This window comes from Meleagris gallopavo, chromosome 1 (genome assembly GCF_905368555.1).
Source record: "Meleagris gallopavo chromosome 1, MGAL_WU_HG_1.1, whole genome shotgun sequence".
NCBI lineage: Eukaryota > Metazoa > Chordata > Aves > Galliformes > Phasianidae > Meleagris > Meleagris gallopavo.
In genome coordinates, this window is record NC_139404.1 from 76,194,608 (window position 1) to 76,209,772 (window position 15,165).

The 15,165-nt window shown below is 40.3% G+C and overlaps 1 protein-coding gene across 1 annotated transcript; it reads left to right on the forward strand.

Annotated features, from left to right (window-relative positions):
* The first annotated feature begins 4,983 nt into the window (after positions 1-4,983).
* C1S (complement C1s) lies at positions 4,984-14,221 on the forward strand. The gene is made up of 13 exons (XM_010717766.4): positions 4,984-5,039; positions 5,145-5,236; positions 5,676-5,731; positions 6,135-6,339; positions 7,562-7,739; positions 7,998-8,123; positions 8,909-9,108; positions 9,316-9,469; positions 9,718-9,833; positions 10,055-10,133; positions 10,383-10,520; positions 11,029-11,103; positions 12,960-14,221. The coding sequence occupies exons 3-13, from the start codon at positions 5,694-5,696 to the stop codon at positions 13,754-13,756; spliced, it is 2,106 nt and encodes a 701-aa protein (XP_010716068.1). The 5' UTR covers positions 4,984-5,039; positions 5,145-5,236; positions 5,676-5,693; the 3' UTR covers positions 13,757-14,221.
* The last annotated feature ends 944 nt before the right edge of the window (positions 14,222-15,165 follow it).

Consider the following 15,165-nt stretch of genomic DNA (forward strand, 5'->3'; position numbering starts at 1 on the left):
TGGAGAACACACAGTGGGCACAGTGAACCAGACACAGCTTTATCAGTGCCATATGAGGGGAATAATAATCATTTGTCTTTATCCATTTCACCCCGGTTTCACAGTAAACGATGTATTGTTGGCTTGCTTTTTTTTTTTTTTTCTTCCCTTCATGCTTTTTTCTGCCCCAGAATGGCAAAATTAGAGAGAAAAACAGGTTGAAAAAACTATTGTCTAGAAAGAGGGCAAGTTTCCCTGTATGATGAGCAGTGCAGCAGAAGTCAGAATGCAGAAGTTGGCACAGTTAAGGAATGAAAATAATAAAAGTAAATAAAGGTTTAACAGAAACCTCACAAAGTTCAGAAAAACAAATGCCTTGCACCTGAGGTGAAAGACAATGTCTTAGGGACATTAGGAACACTAAGCCTCCCTTCAGAGGCCCACAGTGAAACAGCAAGAAGCCATGGTTTCACTGTCATATGAGAAATTTCAATTAGACTGAAGGGCTGTTCATCATGGGAAGAGGTGCTTAGCCTCAGAGGTGTTCAGAACACACCTTGACAGAGGCCCAAGGCTGATGAGAAAGTGAGAAAAATGGGAACAAAGAGTAATCAGTGCAGTAAGGAAGTGCGGAAGAAGGAGAGGTCTCAACTCTGACTTCCACAAGTCCCTTACAGGCAGTGCAGAGTGTGGAGCAGTAAGGAAGGGTGGTCAGCAGGGGGTTAGAAACCCTTCTAGATAGCCTCTTCGAGTTTACAAAGAGGATGTCATGTTCACCCTAACTGGTCGCTGTTAGCCAAACTTTTTGTAAAGCTCAAGAACTGACAATATCCATCTGTTTCATTATGCAAATTTATGAGTTTCAAACTCATTTCCCAAGTTAATGAAGTCTCTGTGCACATACTGACTCTTATCATTCCCCTGGTTGTATTTGACAAGGAATGGGCTGCAGTATCTGTAGATATGAAAGTGCAGAGCCCGATCAGAGAGACGGGCCTGCTGGCATCACTCCTGAGTGAGTCCACTCCATAAGCAAACTTTCTGCCATGTTTGGTAAAATTAAATAATCCTATAAATTTAAAACTTCTTCTGGAGTTATAATCTCTTGTCTCTATAATGCTTGATTGTTTGGTTGTTGTTATAACATTTCAGTAAAATCCACGAATGAGTTTAAAAGTGATGAATATGAGAAAGATCCAAGGAGGTCATGGAAACATGTCAAAGGACATGGATAAAACTTCTGGCTTGTTAGTTTTTAAGTTTTATGTAGCCACAAGTGGGAAACTATAACAGTGAAGGATAGCCATATGTTTGGGCCTTAAACATCATCCTTAAGCATCCACGTATCTCTTCTCCTTCTCTCATCCTCCCCCTTTTCCTGTTCTTCCCCTCCTTTCTCACCCCTTTTCTGTAAAAAATTAGGTCATACGTGGAGGATTATGAGATTCCATGACCAATGACCTTGCTACAGAGGTGAGGCTGTAACTTCGCATCAACCATGCCACTGTTTCTGTAGCATACCTCACCTTGTATCGGGCCGTTTATTCTCTACTGAGCTTGCAGGTGGGACTTAGAGCATTGGATTTAGCTTTCTGCATACATCAATGCATCTGTGGCTCAAGCACAGCTCTGTTTCCTGGCGGATGCAGGCTCCTCCTACTTTTAGAAAGGCAAAACCCTCTGGTTTTGTAGACCACATTTGCAGCCAGCAAAAATGGCTTTGGACCGTTTTGATCTGTCTCTGGTAGTGTCCTCTTGAAATCATCTACTGGTCCATCCACAAGTCTGATCTATGATTTCAGACAAAGGGGGAATTAAGGCAATATTTGCTGGGCTGGATAAACTTCTGGGTCCTTAATTTTCTTGAGTAGCTGAGGTAACAAATCCATGAAACACTGCGTTAGTGCACAGAGTAACTCATTTGAGATGTTGAGATGCCCACTCTGTGAAATAAGAAAAATTCACTTGCAATCACTTAGCTATATGTACAACAAAATAGATTTAGACTTTCTTGCTTCTGTAATTTACTACTGTCAGATAAGGGCTTCAGGTCAGAGCACAGTGCTGATTTTGAGACTCAGACCATGATGACCATTATTTTTCAGATTTTGTTTGTTTGTTTTTTAATTATTATTATTATTTTTTTTTTAACATTTAGGGCACTGCTGTTTTAGGAAGAGGAGGAGGAGGAGGAGGAGACCACAAAAAATCTTTCTTTACTGTCTTGGAAGTATATAGTGATTTTGTGACACTACATCATTGTTCATTGTGAAACTTAAGGTTCCTGTTGCTCAAAGTATTAATAAAGGAATGTAGCTGCTGAAGCCTCTGCAAATTTGTTTTATTGTTTGTGTTCATGCAAACCATAGCTGTACAAGACCCCATCCAAGTTCTTCACAAGCTCTAGACTTACTTTCTATGTCTGTCTCCTCTGCACTGAAGAATGGAAAAGGGAATCTTACCTCATCTTGCCAGTGCCTCTTTTCACAGGCAATCCAAGGAGCCTATCCTGATTTAAATGGCTATGGGAGAGGAGTAGGTTACTGAGGGGGGAGGTGACTATCTGGAGAGTATGTAGAACTGGAACTTATGATTCAGCACCGACAGGGAAAAAGAGTCAGAATAAAATTAGATCTGAATGAAGCTTGCATCTGGGATGAGGAAAAAGCATGCTAAGCTGGGGAAAAAGCATGGAGAGGACAGAGAAAAATGTAACTAACAGAGATGAACAGCCTGTGAAGAACCTCTTAGGACAGCGTGCAGAGGTGGGTCTCAGGGGTTATATACAGTGGTTTTCAGGCAGTGCACAGATAGGTCTTTGGGAGATTTCTCTGTCTGATTTTAACCACTACCAACATAACTAGCCTGGGTCGCAAGAGCTAAGATGGGGATGTGCCGCAAGCAAGAACCTCACTGAATTGTTATGTTAGCAGAAAGGGAAATAGGCACCTTTCTGCCAAGGTCACAGAGGATCAGTTATTTTACTTGCTACTTATTTTTGATTCCCTGCTGATGGCTTTGACCTCATTAATGTCGGGTTTTGGATTTTCTTTTCTTTTAATATTTATTCCCTTTGTTTTATGCACTGACTCAGTGTTTCCAAATAGAAAAATATGAATTTTCTTAAGAAATCAGGAAAAACCTTTCTTCCTTCCATCTTCATGGGAGAGACAAGCCAGCCAGGTGTGTTAGAGATGATAATTTTATGAAAAACTGAAACTACCACTCTTGGAAGCATCTGCCAAAAAGGTTATAGCTACATATCTCTGACTCATCGTAAGATTTGTCTTATACAATGAAGGATGCAGGAGCACTTTGGGATAACTAGTATGTGATCACGTAATTTAGGAATTCAGCAGAATGCCTATGCCTCAGACTGGAATCTTATTGCATTGACAACCTTAATGGAAGCATTTGTTAACTTGATGGCATGATTTTGCCTCTTTTAAATTATTAATTTATTAATTATTAATTAATGTAGCTTCTCATGTAGTTTCAGTGAATTTTAAAATACATATGACCTAGCTGTTTTACAACAACACAAATCTAGACAAATGCAAAAAATGCTGTATGTTTATTTAATCTAAATATATACCTTAATATAACTGGTCTTCTGCATGAATAGTTAACATCATGCAGATATGTGCCCACAAAAAATGCAGCTACCTTTTTTTTCCACTAACTTCAATATTCTTTTTCGTAATTAATAGCTATTTGCCTTCCTACTAATTATTAATATTTACATACATACCAATTTTGACCGCTGTAGCAGACTAGCTGGGTCAGGTTCATATGAAAATACACAATTCCCTTGTGATGCAAAGACCAGCACAATATATTAGCACACACTTTTTACTTCTGTCAAGTCCATTTTAAAATGAGATTGTGACTTGAAATGTTGCTGGTAGAGTTTTTGTTTTGCCCAGTTCCAAGGAAAAAAATGTTTCACTGTTATTTGTTATTTGTATCTTTCATCACTGTTTTCCCAGTTTTTAAAATTCCAGTCAAAAACATAATGCTATGTTCCCTAGAGGCATCGCAGGCAAGATGACATACTGTTTTCTTTTTCTTCCCATTTTCAGTTAGACAATAAAACTGACTAGGCATGTTCTTCAAGTAAATCCTTTATCTTGAGTACAGTGAAGTCAATTGTGATTCATCTGTAGGTGTTTCTTTCCCTTGACAGTATAAAGGAGTATTTCACATAAGCTTTGCTAAAACACTTTGCCTATGGCCTGTTGAAACTTGAATGTTTTTCTTCAGGCCAAAACAAGCTCTTGAGCATGTTGTGCTGATTGCAAAGTGTGGAGGGTTTTACACCTTCATTTACAGTCCAGCCCCAGCATAGCTGGCTGGTGAGCTTTTCTAGAGTATTAGTGGCAGGTCTTTCGGCTTGCGCAGTAGTATTTTGGTCTTGGCTTGTGGGCACTGGATGGATTAAGAGTCCTCCTTTTCTTTATGGTCTTATATCTAACCTGGTCCAAGGCTAAGCCTGATGAAGAGTTAGCTGCTTTTACTTAAAATTCACTTGGTAAGTAGCTATGAAGAGATAGTTAGGAGTTCTTAGTGGTTCTCATTGGAAGGTGGACATAATAAAGAATAGCAAAATAGTGCATGCTAACTACTGTTGGTATCCTCAGAGATGTGTGACACTAATTTTCCCTTTCTTTTTTTTTTTTTTCTAAATGCACTTCTCAAGCATAAGATTAGGAGCAGCAGCAGCCTCTGGCCACAGGTTTGCAGTCCCAGAATAGATTTCTGACAAAGTGGTCTCCAGAGCAGATGATCAAATATTTTTTCCCATGTGAGAGCATTAGGTCCATTATTGTGTGGACTTTGCCTATTCTACACCCTTTGAAATTTATCTATGACTTGTTGAGGGAGGAGGAAGAGAGAGGAATGGGAGGCAGCCGAAAGCTCTGTTCCCCTCCCTTTTCCCAAAAGTCATCTGATTTCTCGAAAATCTCTAATACGGACCAGATCTGTGCACTCCCCCACACAGTCGGAGCCAACAAGGTTGTGCAACTCGTTCTGGAAATTCCCTCTTCTGCTGAAAGCCGGTAAGCTTTTTTTCCTGAATCACATCCGACCGGGAACGCTGGAACATCATACTGCTAGGGGGTGCTGCAACATTGCAGATGAAAGCTCTCTTCCCCATTCCACAGGCTTGGATACTTTTGGAGTGAAAAGGAAGGAAAAAGAGAAGAGAGAAAGAGAACACAAAAGAAAGGAAGAACACATGGACTAGGGAGAGAAGGTAAATATTGCAAGCTTTAGAAATGGGAAACAAAAATATTCCTGAGTGTTGCGATCTGACAACTAGAAGAGTCAGTGCATGCTGCCCCCAAGTTGGGGTGCTGGGAAGAACGAATTGGGTCCCTTGGTTGGGACGTGCTTTCTGTCAGTTCTTTAGGCTCTATAATGTTCTTTGGAGACACTGGTGGACATAAAGGGAGGACATGAGTTCCTCTGAGTAACAACCTAGAGATTACTGCACCATTTTGTCAACAGTGAGACCAGCATTCATCCTCAGTGCTTGGGGTTGCTGTATGCAGGAAGGAATAGTGAATATCTTGCATTTAAGGCAAATCATTGGTGAATTTTCTGCAAGCTCAGAGTGTTAGAGTCTTTGACATGTGTAATAGGCATGCAAAAGTACAGGTGACATTAATCAATCACACTGTTTTTTGTCCCAGGCAAAGTCCAATCTCTGAATGTTTTCAGGAAAGAAGATCAGCTTTTTCCAGATGTGGTAAGTTTCTGAATCTCCATGGGGCAGGTTTATTGATAATTTTATTTTATAAATGGTGTTTTTCTTTTAATCTAATCATTCTCAAATCTGAATGCGTCTATTGCCCAAGCAGCCTTCAAAACAGGATAGTGAAGCAAGAAATATATTTTAAGACCCTTCTATGCAATTTCTGCAACATTACCATTCCTCTACAGCTGGAGGGAAGCAAAGATCAGGATGGAAGTTGTTTCAGTTTGAAATTCTGCAGGAGAAGACAAGCCACACACCTGGTCATTAGACCTCCAAAGAGAGGAACAATACTGCTTGCTACACACAGCCAAAGACTAGCCTTTTCACTAGGGACTGTGTGCATATGCAGATGTAGACGACTTCTCCAATGTTATTTTACTTCTTATTTTCTCAGGTACCTTATCTTCTTCTGTCACCCTGTCTGGGCTGATACAGCCTCCATGTACGGTGAGATTTTATCACCCAATTATCCTCAGGTGTACCCAAATGATCTGCAGGAATCTTGGGAAATCCAGGTCCCCCCAGGATACGGCATTCACCTTTATTTCACGCATGTAGATCTTGAACCTTCCCAGAACTGCGAATACGACTCTGTAAAGGTACTGTCCCTCCCTATTCTCATCGAAAGAGAAAAAGACAAGAAGTCGAGGTATAACGTAGAACAGCAGGGCTGCATACAGAGCTCAAGGCTGGAAGAAGAGATGCATTCTTTCTGTTATGATCCCAAATAAGCCCAAATGACTGAAAATATCTGTGCTAACAGTCTCTACGTTAATGTAAGTTTACTTCATAATGATATGAGCATTGCTTGTCAACTGAGCACAATATCTGTATTGCACTTCCTGTGTCCCTCTCATATCCATTGGAAGAGCCCACTAACACCTCTGTATTGCAAAGCATAGGTACAAAAAAACAAAAACCCATGAAAATGCCCATTCTCATAGAAAGGGCATTGAGTTTCTGTTCATGAAATTATTCAGAATTAGTCCATGAGTGAACGTAAACAATTAATGAAAGTGGAGATTGATTGGTAATGACTAAAGTTAAAAACAATCAAGAGATCTGTGGGTGGATATTGGCTACTCAGAAAAAAATGCAGTGGCCTATTGTCCCAATCTTTGCACCTATTTAAAACATAGAACCCTACTGTTTCTGCTCTGTTGTTCCACAGGGCACAAAACATCTAACATTTCCACACAAAGAGACATAAATTAGACCATCCCATCCTGCAATAGGTATGTGTAAAAAGGGGCAATAAGACCAAGTGCAGCGTCAGGAGATCTTGGAAAAGGACCAGCGTGGGATTGCTGAATGGGTGTGCTTTGCTTGAGGGTACAATAGCATATCCCCTTCAAGTAACCAATATGTCTGTTAGGCTGCTCTGCAGACTGTCAGCCATTGGTTTTGAAACAAAGTTTTAATTTGTTTGGACATGTGGGCCTGAGGAAAGCTTGTTAACTGAAATTTCTCTCACATAATTTGTTATCTGAAAAACCAGAAAAGATATCTCAGAGCAGGGAAGTCAGTAAGAGGAAACATTCCTCAAGGATCTTACATACGGCAAGAAATTTGTTCTCTAGGGATTCTGTTCAGTTGTACCTTGGCTGTCTTCTGCCCTTGACCATCTCTGGTTGAAAAAGTAGCTTTGGGCCCTTCTGCTAACTGTGACATGGCTGTGCCCTAAGAGATAAATCTAAATGTCATGAGAAATGAATGCAACTTAGTAGCCTTTGATTAGTCATCTACAAACTAGAGGACTCAAGTACTGGTAAATACACATATTCCAGTAACGAGACAACACCTTTCTGAATTCTTCTGCAGATCCTGTCTGGTGGGCATGTTGAAGGTTTGCTCTGTGGGAAGAAGAAAACTCGTGCCCCTGGCTCCTCGATTGTGGAGGAATTTTATATCCCTTATAACACCCTGACTATGACCTTCCAATCAGACTTTTCCAATGAGGAGCGTTTCACTGGTTTTGCAGCGTACTATGTTGCAGTGGGTAAGATTAAAACAGACCTGTCTGAATCTCTGTGGTGTTCAAGAATAGGAGGGGAGGTAAGCTGTAAGAATGGGTTTCCTTATGAAAAAGTCTTATTTAAAAGAAATCCAGACAGACAGGATTGCTTTCCAATGTGGTCAGTCTAAGTGCTGCCTTCAAGGTATTTTTGCTTGTTGTTTGCTAGTATTTACTTCACTTTCCCATTTTCCTCCTGCCCTTATGGCCTGCTTCTAACCTGACATATTCTCACACTTCCAGACTTGGATGAGTGCACAGATTTTGTGGAGGAACCTTGCAGTCATTACTGTAATAATTATATTGGAGGTTATTTCTGTACCTGCCCACCAGATTATTTCCTCTATGAAGATAAGAAAACATGTGGAGGTAAGAGATCTGCATGAATTGTGGTCAACAAAAAGAGTTAATTTAGGCCAAGGGTTATTGTGCTTGAAAGACTTTCTCTGCTATCCTTCTCAGTCAGTCAGAGCAGATATATTATAATGAAAAGGACATCCCAGTGCAAATCTGACCTGGCAGTAGACTGTGACTGTGAATTCTTAACATATTTTTTGTGTGTGTATAAAGAGAATTAAGAAAGTGTTATATGACATTCTCTAAGGACTGTGACAGAGATCCCTCTTAGCATATTGTATATCTTTTGATTCCTGACAAAACAAAATAGTTCAAAGAAGATAAAAACACAAGACTGCTTGGCTTGGCTGAAAAAAAAAAAATATTGCAAGGTCACAAATGAGACATACAGAAAGAGGTATCAGATGAGAACCTACAGATGAGAGAAGAGGGTCTAAATGATAAATGAAAGGTTAAAAAAAAAAAAAAATAGATGGAGGGAGAAAGAGAGGACACTAAGCAAGGCTGAACAAAATTACTGATATGCTGAAGCTGTTCCCTAGTACTGAAGACACCAGGGAGTTGTCTTCTGAAGGATAGACAAGTAGGCAAGGTAGGTGAAGCCACTAGAAGTTAAGGTCCCTTGTAAACTGAATAAGGAGTTGTGATTGTTTTCAGTTTCTTGGGAAAATGCAATGTTAGATGTGGTTAATGCAGGTGACTGGAGAGACTGGAGATACAGTGGAAGAAGGAAAGCTCATCTGTTTCATAATTGAACCATTTCCTTTTTGAGTCCTTTCTCTGCTCCTTAATCCTAGTGAATTGCAGTGGCAGTGTCTTCACTGAACCTTCAGGGGAGATTACTAGTCCAAACTATCCCAATCAGTACCCAGAGAACTCACAGTGCAAGTATCAAGTGGTTCTGAGTCCAGGCTACTTTGTGGCGTTGACCATACGCAGTGAAGACTTTGATGTGGAACCAGCCGACTCAAAAGGGAGTTGCCACGACAGTTTAATAGTAGGTATGGGGTAGGGAGGAAGTCAGGATGCTCTGGGTTTCCCCAGAGATATCCTCATATTCAGAAGACCCTCTGATTGTTTAACTTGAATTTTATCTATGCTGCCTTTTAAAGTTTTGGGGAATAGTAAAAAATAGAGTTATTAGGAATCTCTTTGTGAATACATTTTGTATTTCATCACTTCTTCTTGTTCGTTATTTTCCCAGCTTGTCTCTGGAAAGCAGCGTTATGGTCCCTATTGTGGCAGCAAATTCCCAGGTCCTCCTGAAATCAAAACTAGGAGCAACGTTCTTGACATAATTTTCCAGACTGACCATGTGGTACAGCACAAAGGCTGGAAAATACGCTACTATACTGAGCGTGAGTATACACTTAGGAACACATTCCCTCTGCTGATGAGTTAGGGAAAGACCTTCCCCCAGGTCAGATCCATAGTACAACAGCATGTTAACTTGCTTAGGCTGCTGGGTCACAGCTAAGGAGCTATTAACTACAAGAGGATGCCTGTTAACTAGAGAGAATAATCACTGTGAAGAAAGAAGTTTGTTACTTGAAGAAAAGTAAATCTTGAATCAATTAATCATTGATTTCCTCTTATCTCTTCAAAGCTATAAGCTGTCCCCTGAGTGTTATTCCCAATTCTGTTATTGACCCAAAGAAGGACAGGTATATCTTCTCGGACAATGTGAAGGTGACATGTGTGGAAGGCTATGAAATTGTGAGGGTAAGTTACACAAAAAAAGCATATGCCCTCTTTGCCCCTCCCAGCAGCTTCCTGCTGCTACTTCCTATCAGGTGTCTCGAGCAAAAGGGCTCAAGTTTTTGCCACTTTTTTTTGCAAACTTTTTCCAGCAACTGCAGCATCCTGAGAAACCTCCACTAGAGTGTCTATTTCAGATACATTTCATGGCCAGTGACTTATATGTGTCATGTTCTTTTCCATAGCAATATGACAGCATCACAACTTTTCACTCCAGCTGTCAGAACAATGGTGAATGGAGCAACTCTAATTTCAGCTGTATTCGTAAGTGACCTGTCTCTGTATTTGGGAAACAGACTTTAATGGAGTATTTATGCTCTAGACACACTATCTCCAGACTGGGAGAACAATGAAGGACTGGAATGTGAGCATGCTGAGAGGTCAGAGGAAGTAAGAATGGATAACCGTACAGGGATCAACAGAGCTGTGTGGTTTCCCATACTACAGAATAATCAGATTGTTTGGTGAGGATACCCCTTTGATTGTCTTTGATTGTTTGTTTCTTCTCTACAGCTGTGAACTGTGGTGATCCCAGTCCTATTGACAACGGTAACTATGACTACATCTCTGAACTTCATGAGCCTCTGTACCAAGCTACTGTCCGGTATTTCTGCAAAGCACCTTACTATACCTTACAAAACAAAGGGGAAGGTAAGTGTTGTGTCTGCTACAGAAACATTTTTATTTGATGAAAGGCCTAAGAACTAGTATTGCCATTGTCATGGAGCTGGTATTATACTCCATTAAGTCAAAGCTGTGAAAAGATTCTTACAGGTGTGGGATTGCAGGCAGTAGTTTTATGTTCCTTTTGTGTTTAATACACTGACGTAATGTCTATAATAGGGGTGTTGACCTTAGATGTATTAGCAAGTCCTATCTCCATTTGTCTGGTGTATCTGTCTGGTCACAGAGATTTTTACCACACATTTCTGGTGGGGAAGTAAAGGACTTAAGAAGCCTACTAGATGAAGTCCCTCCTAAGCAAGGGCAGAAGCACCCTGGTGGAATTCTCTGCTTTTAGAGAGATCTCACCAATATTTATCAAGCTGTGCTTGCTTTGGAAATGATAAGGTTAATATACTGTCTTATATAATAACAGTGCTTACACTGTCTTCATCTTGATATATCCTTCTGGCACTCTTTCCTTGTGTTTTCAAAGCGGTATATCAATGCTCAACCAGTGGACAATGGATCAATGAAGAAATGGGAACAGAGCTACCAACATGTGTTGCAGGTACTATCAAAACCTGTGAATACATATGCACACATAGTAACGAAGACCCATGCTTCTTTCATTTACTCTGTTTCTGCATACCTTCAAGTGTGCACATTCAGTTCTTCAAATCTCTGTTTTGTGCATAGCAAAAAGACTGACAGGTCAAAAGAGATGTCCAGCGATACCAAGTCTTTCTTTCCTCAGTCTCTCCTAAACAATACTGAGAGCTGTAGCTTCTCTTCAAACCCTCCTTAGGTTCAGTTTCCATCAGTCACTGGTGATGCGGCACTATAGGGAAAAGACTTTCACCACTCTCACTTGAAGTCTAAGTCTAAATCCTAAGTGCCTTAGGAGCACATGTCCTTCAGTATTCAGCAACACTTAACAGTTCTGAAAGCTTAAGTAATATCTCTATCCAAGACTTTCTTTGTATTCATGGGAAAAACTGAGGAGGAAAGTGCATGGGTACTATGTCTGCTCCTCACTGCTGGCAGTTGTGGCTGAGTATTAACTTCCAGATCATAAAGAAATTTAAAATTGTATGTATTCTGGACACCGTTCAGCTTAACAACCTCTCTTAATGGAGGCAGAATTCCTACCATTATCTGCACACGATGCCTCTTTGCTACTCCAAACTCTTAAAACCTTATTTTAAAGTACAAGGCCCAGCTGAAGATTGTTCAACTCTCTTACGAGTCAGGTCAGTCAGTGACTTGGACTATACCAGTGTACAGTGCAAAAGACAAACTGAAAGATGAAGCTCATATAACATTCAACCAAAAAGAAGGTTACAAAGAATGTGAAGCCAGATTTTCTCAGTGGGACATAGAGACACAAGGCAATAAAAGGCAACGAGCACAAATTTAAACAAAGTAAATTCTGATAGTGTTTATGGAAAAATGTTTCCCAGAGCACTAAAACTGTGGGCCAGAGAGGCTGGGTGATCACCAGCCTTAGAAAAGCTCATAAAACTTTGCTTTGCAGTTAGGAAGATGGGGAAGGGCAGTTAGGGGTGAGAAGGGTTGAACCGGAGATGTCCAGAGGCCCCTTCTTCTGCTTCATTTGAATTGGAAGCTACTTACCAGCTATATTTCCTTAGTCTCTGACAATATGACTAAGGATTCAGTTCAAAGCAGACAATGTGAAAAGCAATCAATTTCCTATCTGTGTAATAATGACCGGCCTTGTTTTTGCCCATATGCCACATTCTGCATAACCTGGTGGATCATTTTATTCAAAGAGCACAGAGCATTTCTGCACCCACAGGACTCAACTAAGATCTCCACTGACCCATTGCTTAAGATTTTACGTACTAAAAAATGGAAACGGAAAATGGAAAAACATCAACTACACATATGAACACCTAATCTGAGACTATCTGTAGTTCACACATATGCACAAAACAAATCCTTTCAAAGAGTAGTGTTATTCTTCTAAGTATTTAAAAATGTTTTTTTAATAATATTTGAAAAAAATATTTACTTTTACCTACAGGACATAAGTTAGCAAAGCAAAAATGCTAACTACAACACAATGAAATTTTGAACTTAGGCAAAACCAGCGCTGATTGGTTGACAACAGCTGTGAAAGTTTAGCATTACAGAACAAGGATTTGAGAATGTGCATTTTCAGCCTAAGTTGAATGTTTGATAGGATTTTTGCTTGAATTTTCTTGAGTTTCTCTGTAAATGCTCCCTTCAAATTCTGTGAATTCTATGACATAGAGTATAAACAGAAGTTACTTGCTGAGAATCAAAAATGACTTAGAAGATACAAGAAAGTGAGGACTATGGGCATTTTAGTATTACCAGATAAACCTCTGTTTGTAACTGCTAGTTCTCCCATCTGGTTCCTCTTTTTTCTTTTCCTTCTAGTCTGTGGCATACCTAGTAATCCTATCCGAGAGACAGGAAAGATTTTTGGAGGCACTCGTGCAGAAAAAGGCAACTTTCCTTGGCAAGTGTATTTTGAACACCCAAGAGGAGCTGGTGTGCTCATCTCTGAAAGATGGGTAATGACTGCAGCTCACGTGCTGGACGGATATGACATGCCTAGCATGTTTGCTGGGACAATAAATATTGGTGGAAGAGCTTTATACGAAGATGGCAAGCGGCTGGTTCCAGAGGCATCATTCATCCATCCAGGCTGGAAGAGGCTGCCCACAGGCTCTCACAGGACTGATTTTGATAATGATATTGCACTACTGAAGCTGAAGGAACCTGTGGAGATGGGTCCAAACATCTCACCCCTCTGTCTTCCTGGTAAATCACCTGAATATGAGCTACAAATAGGGACTCTAGGCTATATTGCTGGCTGGGGGTGGAGAGAGAAAGGAAGACTTCCCAATTATCTTTGGAAGGCCCAGATTCCTGTAGTGGACATGGACAGGTGCCGTTCTGTGAAACCAGAGGGCCCTGCTGATTCCAGTGCATACCGATTCACCGACAATATGATCTGTGCTGGTGGTGGCAAGGACAGCTGTAAGGGGGATAGTGGTGGAGCTTATTCCATCCAAGATCCTTTTAATAGCAGCCAGTCCTATGTGGCTGGGTTGATCTCCTGGGGACCAAGATGTGGTACCTTTGGTCTCTACACCAAAGTAGTGCGTTATGTGGACTGGATTACAGAGACCATGAATAAGCACGAGATGAAGCCCAGCAGAATTAGCTGATTAGGTCTTTCTCCCTTTAGCACAGTCACTCTTCCTAAATGTGATGGTTACATATTCTAGTAGTAAGACTGGCTATGATTCTGTTCACTTTTCATGTATAACAGGGTAACTCACTGTGTCTGTGTGGAGTGAGTAAAGAATCAGGAATATATATTGTTTTTTCCCTCTGTCACTGTGGCTGGTAAGGGAATTTCATTTTCTTCTTCCACACATTACTATGAGGAAGCATAAGAGGAAGATGCTATTCTGTATAAGAAAGCTCCTTCTGTTTCCTCTGTTTTTCTGTTTCATTTTTCCCACTTGATGAAGACATACCCATACCCTACCTGACAGGGAGATCGCAATGAAGAGGAGAGAGAATAATTGTTAGTCCCAGGATAGATTCAAAGCCTAGTTTCTGATTTCTGTATTTCCTATATTGTTCAGAATATCTAATGGCATTAAAGAATGTCCAAACTTGCTTCCCATGTGTGTATTGTCCCTCTCCTTGTCAGTCTAGACCTAGATCTCCCTGAAATTAAATCAGGTACTGAGTCACATACTGAACCAACATATTGCCAGCTTTTGTCAAGCTCTAATTTACACTACCTTACTTCTCTACGTAAGAGTTTCTATGAAGTTCTTCTGAGTTAGTTGCAGCACATTGACCAAGCACCACCTGCAACAAGAACTTCAGTCTTCTGAATCAGGATAAGCAGAATAACAGAATATCTTCAAAACTCTTATTTAACTGTACGGAGGGCTTATTTTTTCAAACTTTATTGTGTGAGATAAGAAATAAAGATTGCCTGATTTTGGGAAGGTAGTATTGTGGGAGAAGATAATCTAATATGTGTTAAGAGTGTCTTCTGCTCCAAAACACTACTTGAAATCCAAATCCCTCACACTAATCTTTTGACTAAGATGGTCAGGGAACTGGTGCAGATGGCATATGAAGAAAGATGATAGAAACTGTTCAGCTTGAAAACAAAGAAGTTAGAAGAAAGGGATCTGACTACTGTCTTCAGATATCTAAAAGAGGATTAGACAGCAGACTCTTCAAAAAAGTAAAGAGAGAGAAGAGACAATGGGCACTGAAACATGTACCACAGAAGACTGGGGAACCTCTGTCATACTGAATATCTGCAGAGCTTGCCCAGGCAAGACCTTGAAGTTCCAAAGCTAGTCCTACCATCAGCAGAATATTGGACTGGATGCTGTCTTTTGCAGCTTAAATTTTTCTGAAAATCTACTAAATGGGTGAGGATGATGTGTGCATCTTCTGGGAGACTTCATATAGATTCCTGCACTCAACTCAAGCACCTTCCATTTCTCAGTGTGCGTAACAAGCAAAGTGTTATTTTATTGCAGGGTTGTAACTGTATGTGCCAACTTTAAGCTAGTGTTAAATTTTATAGTCATTCTTCCAT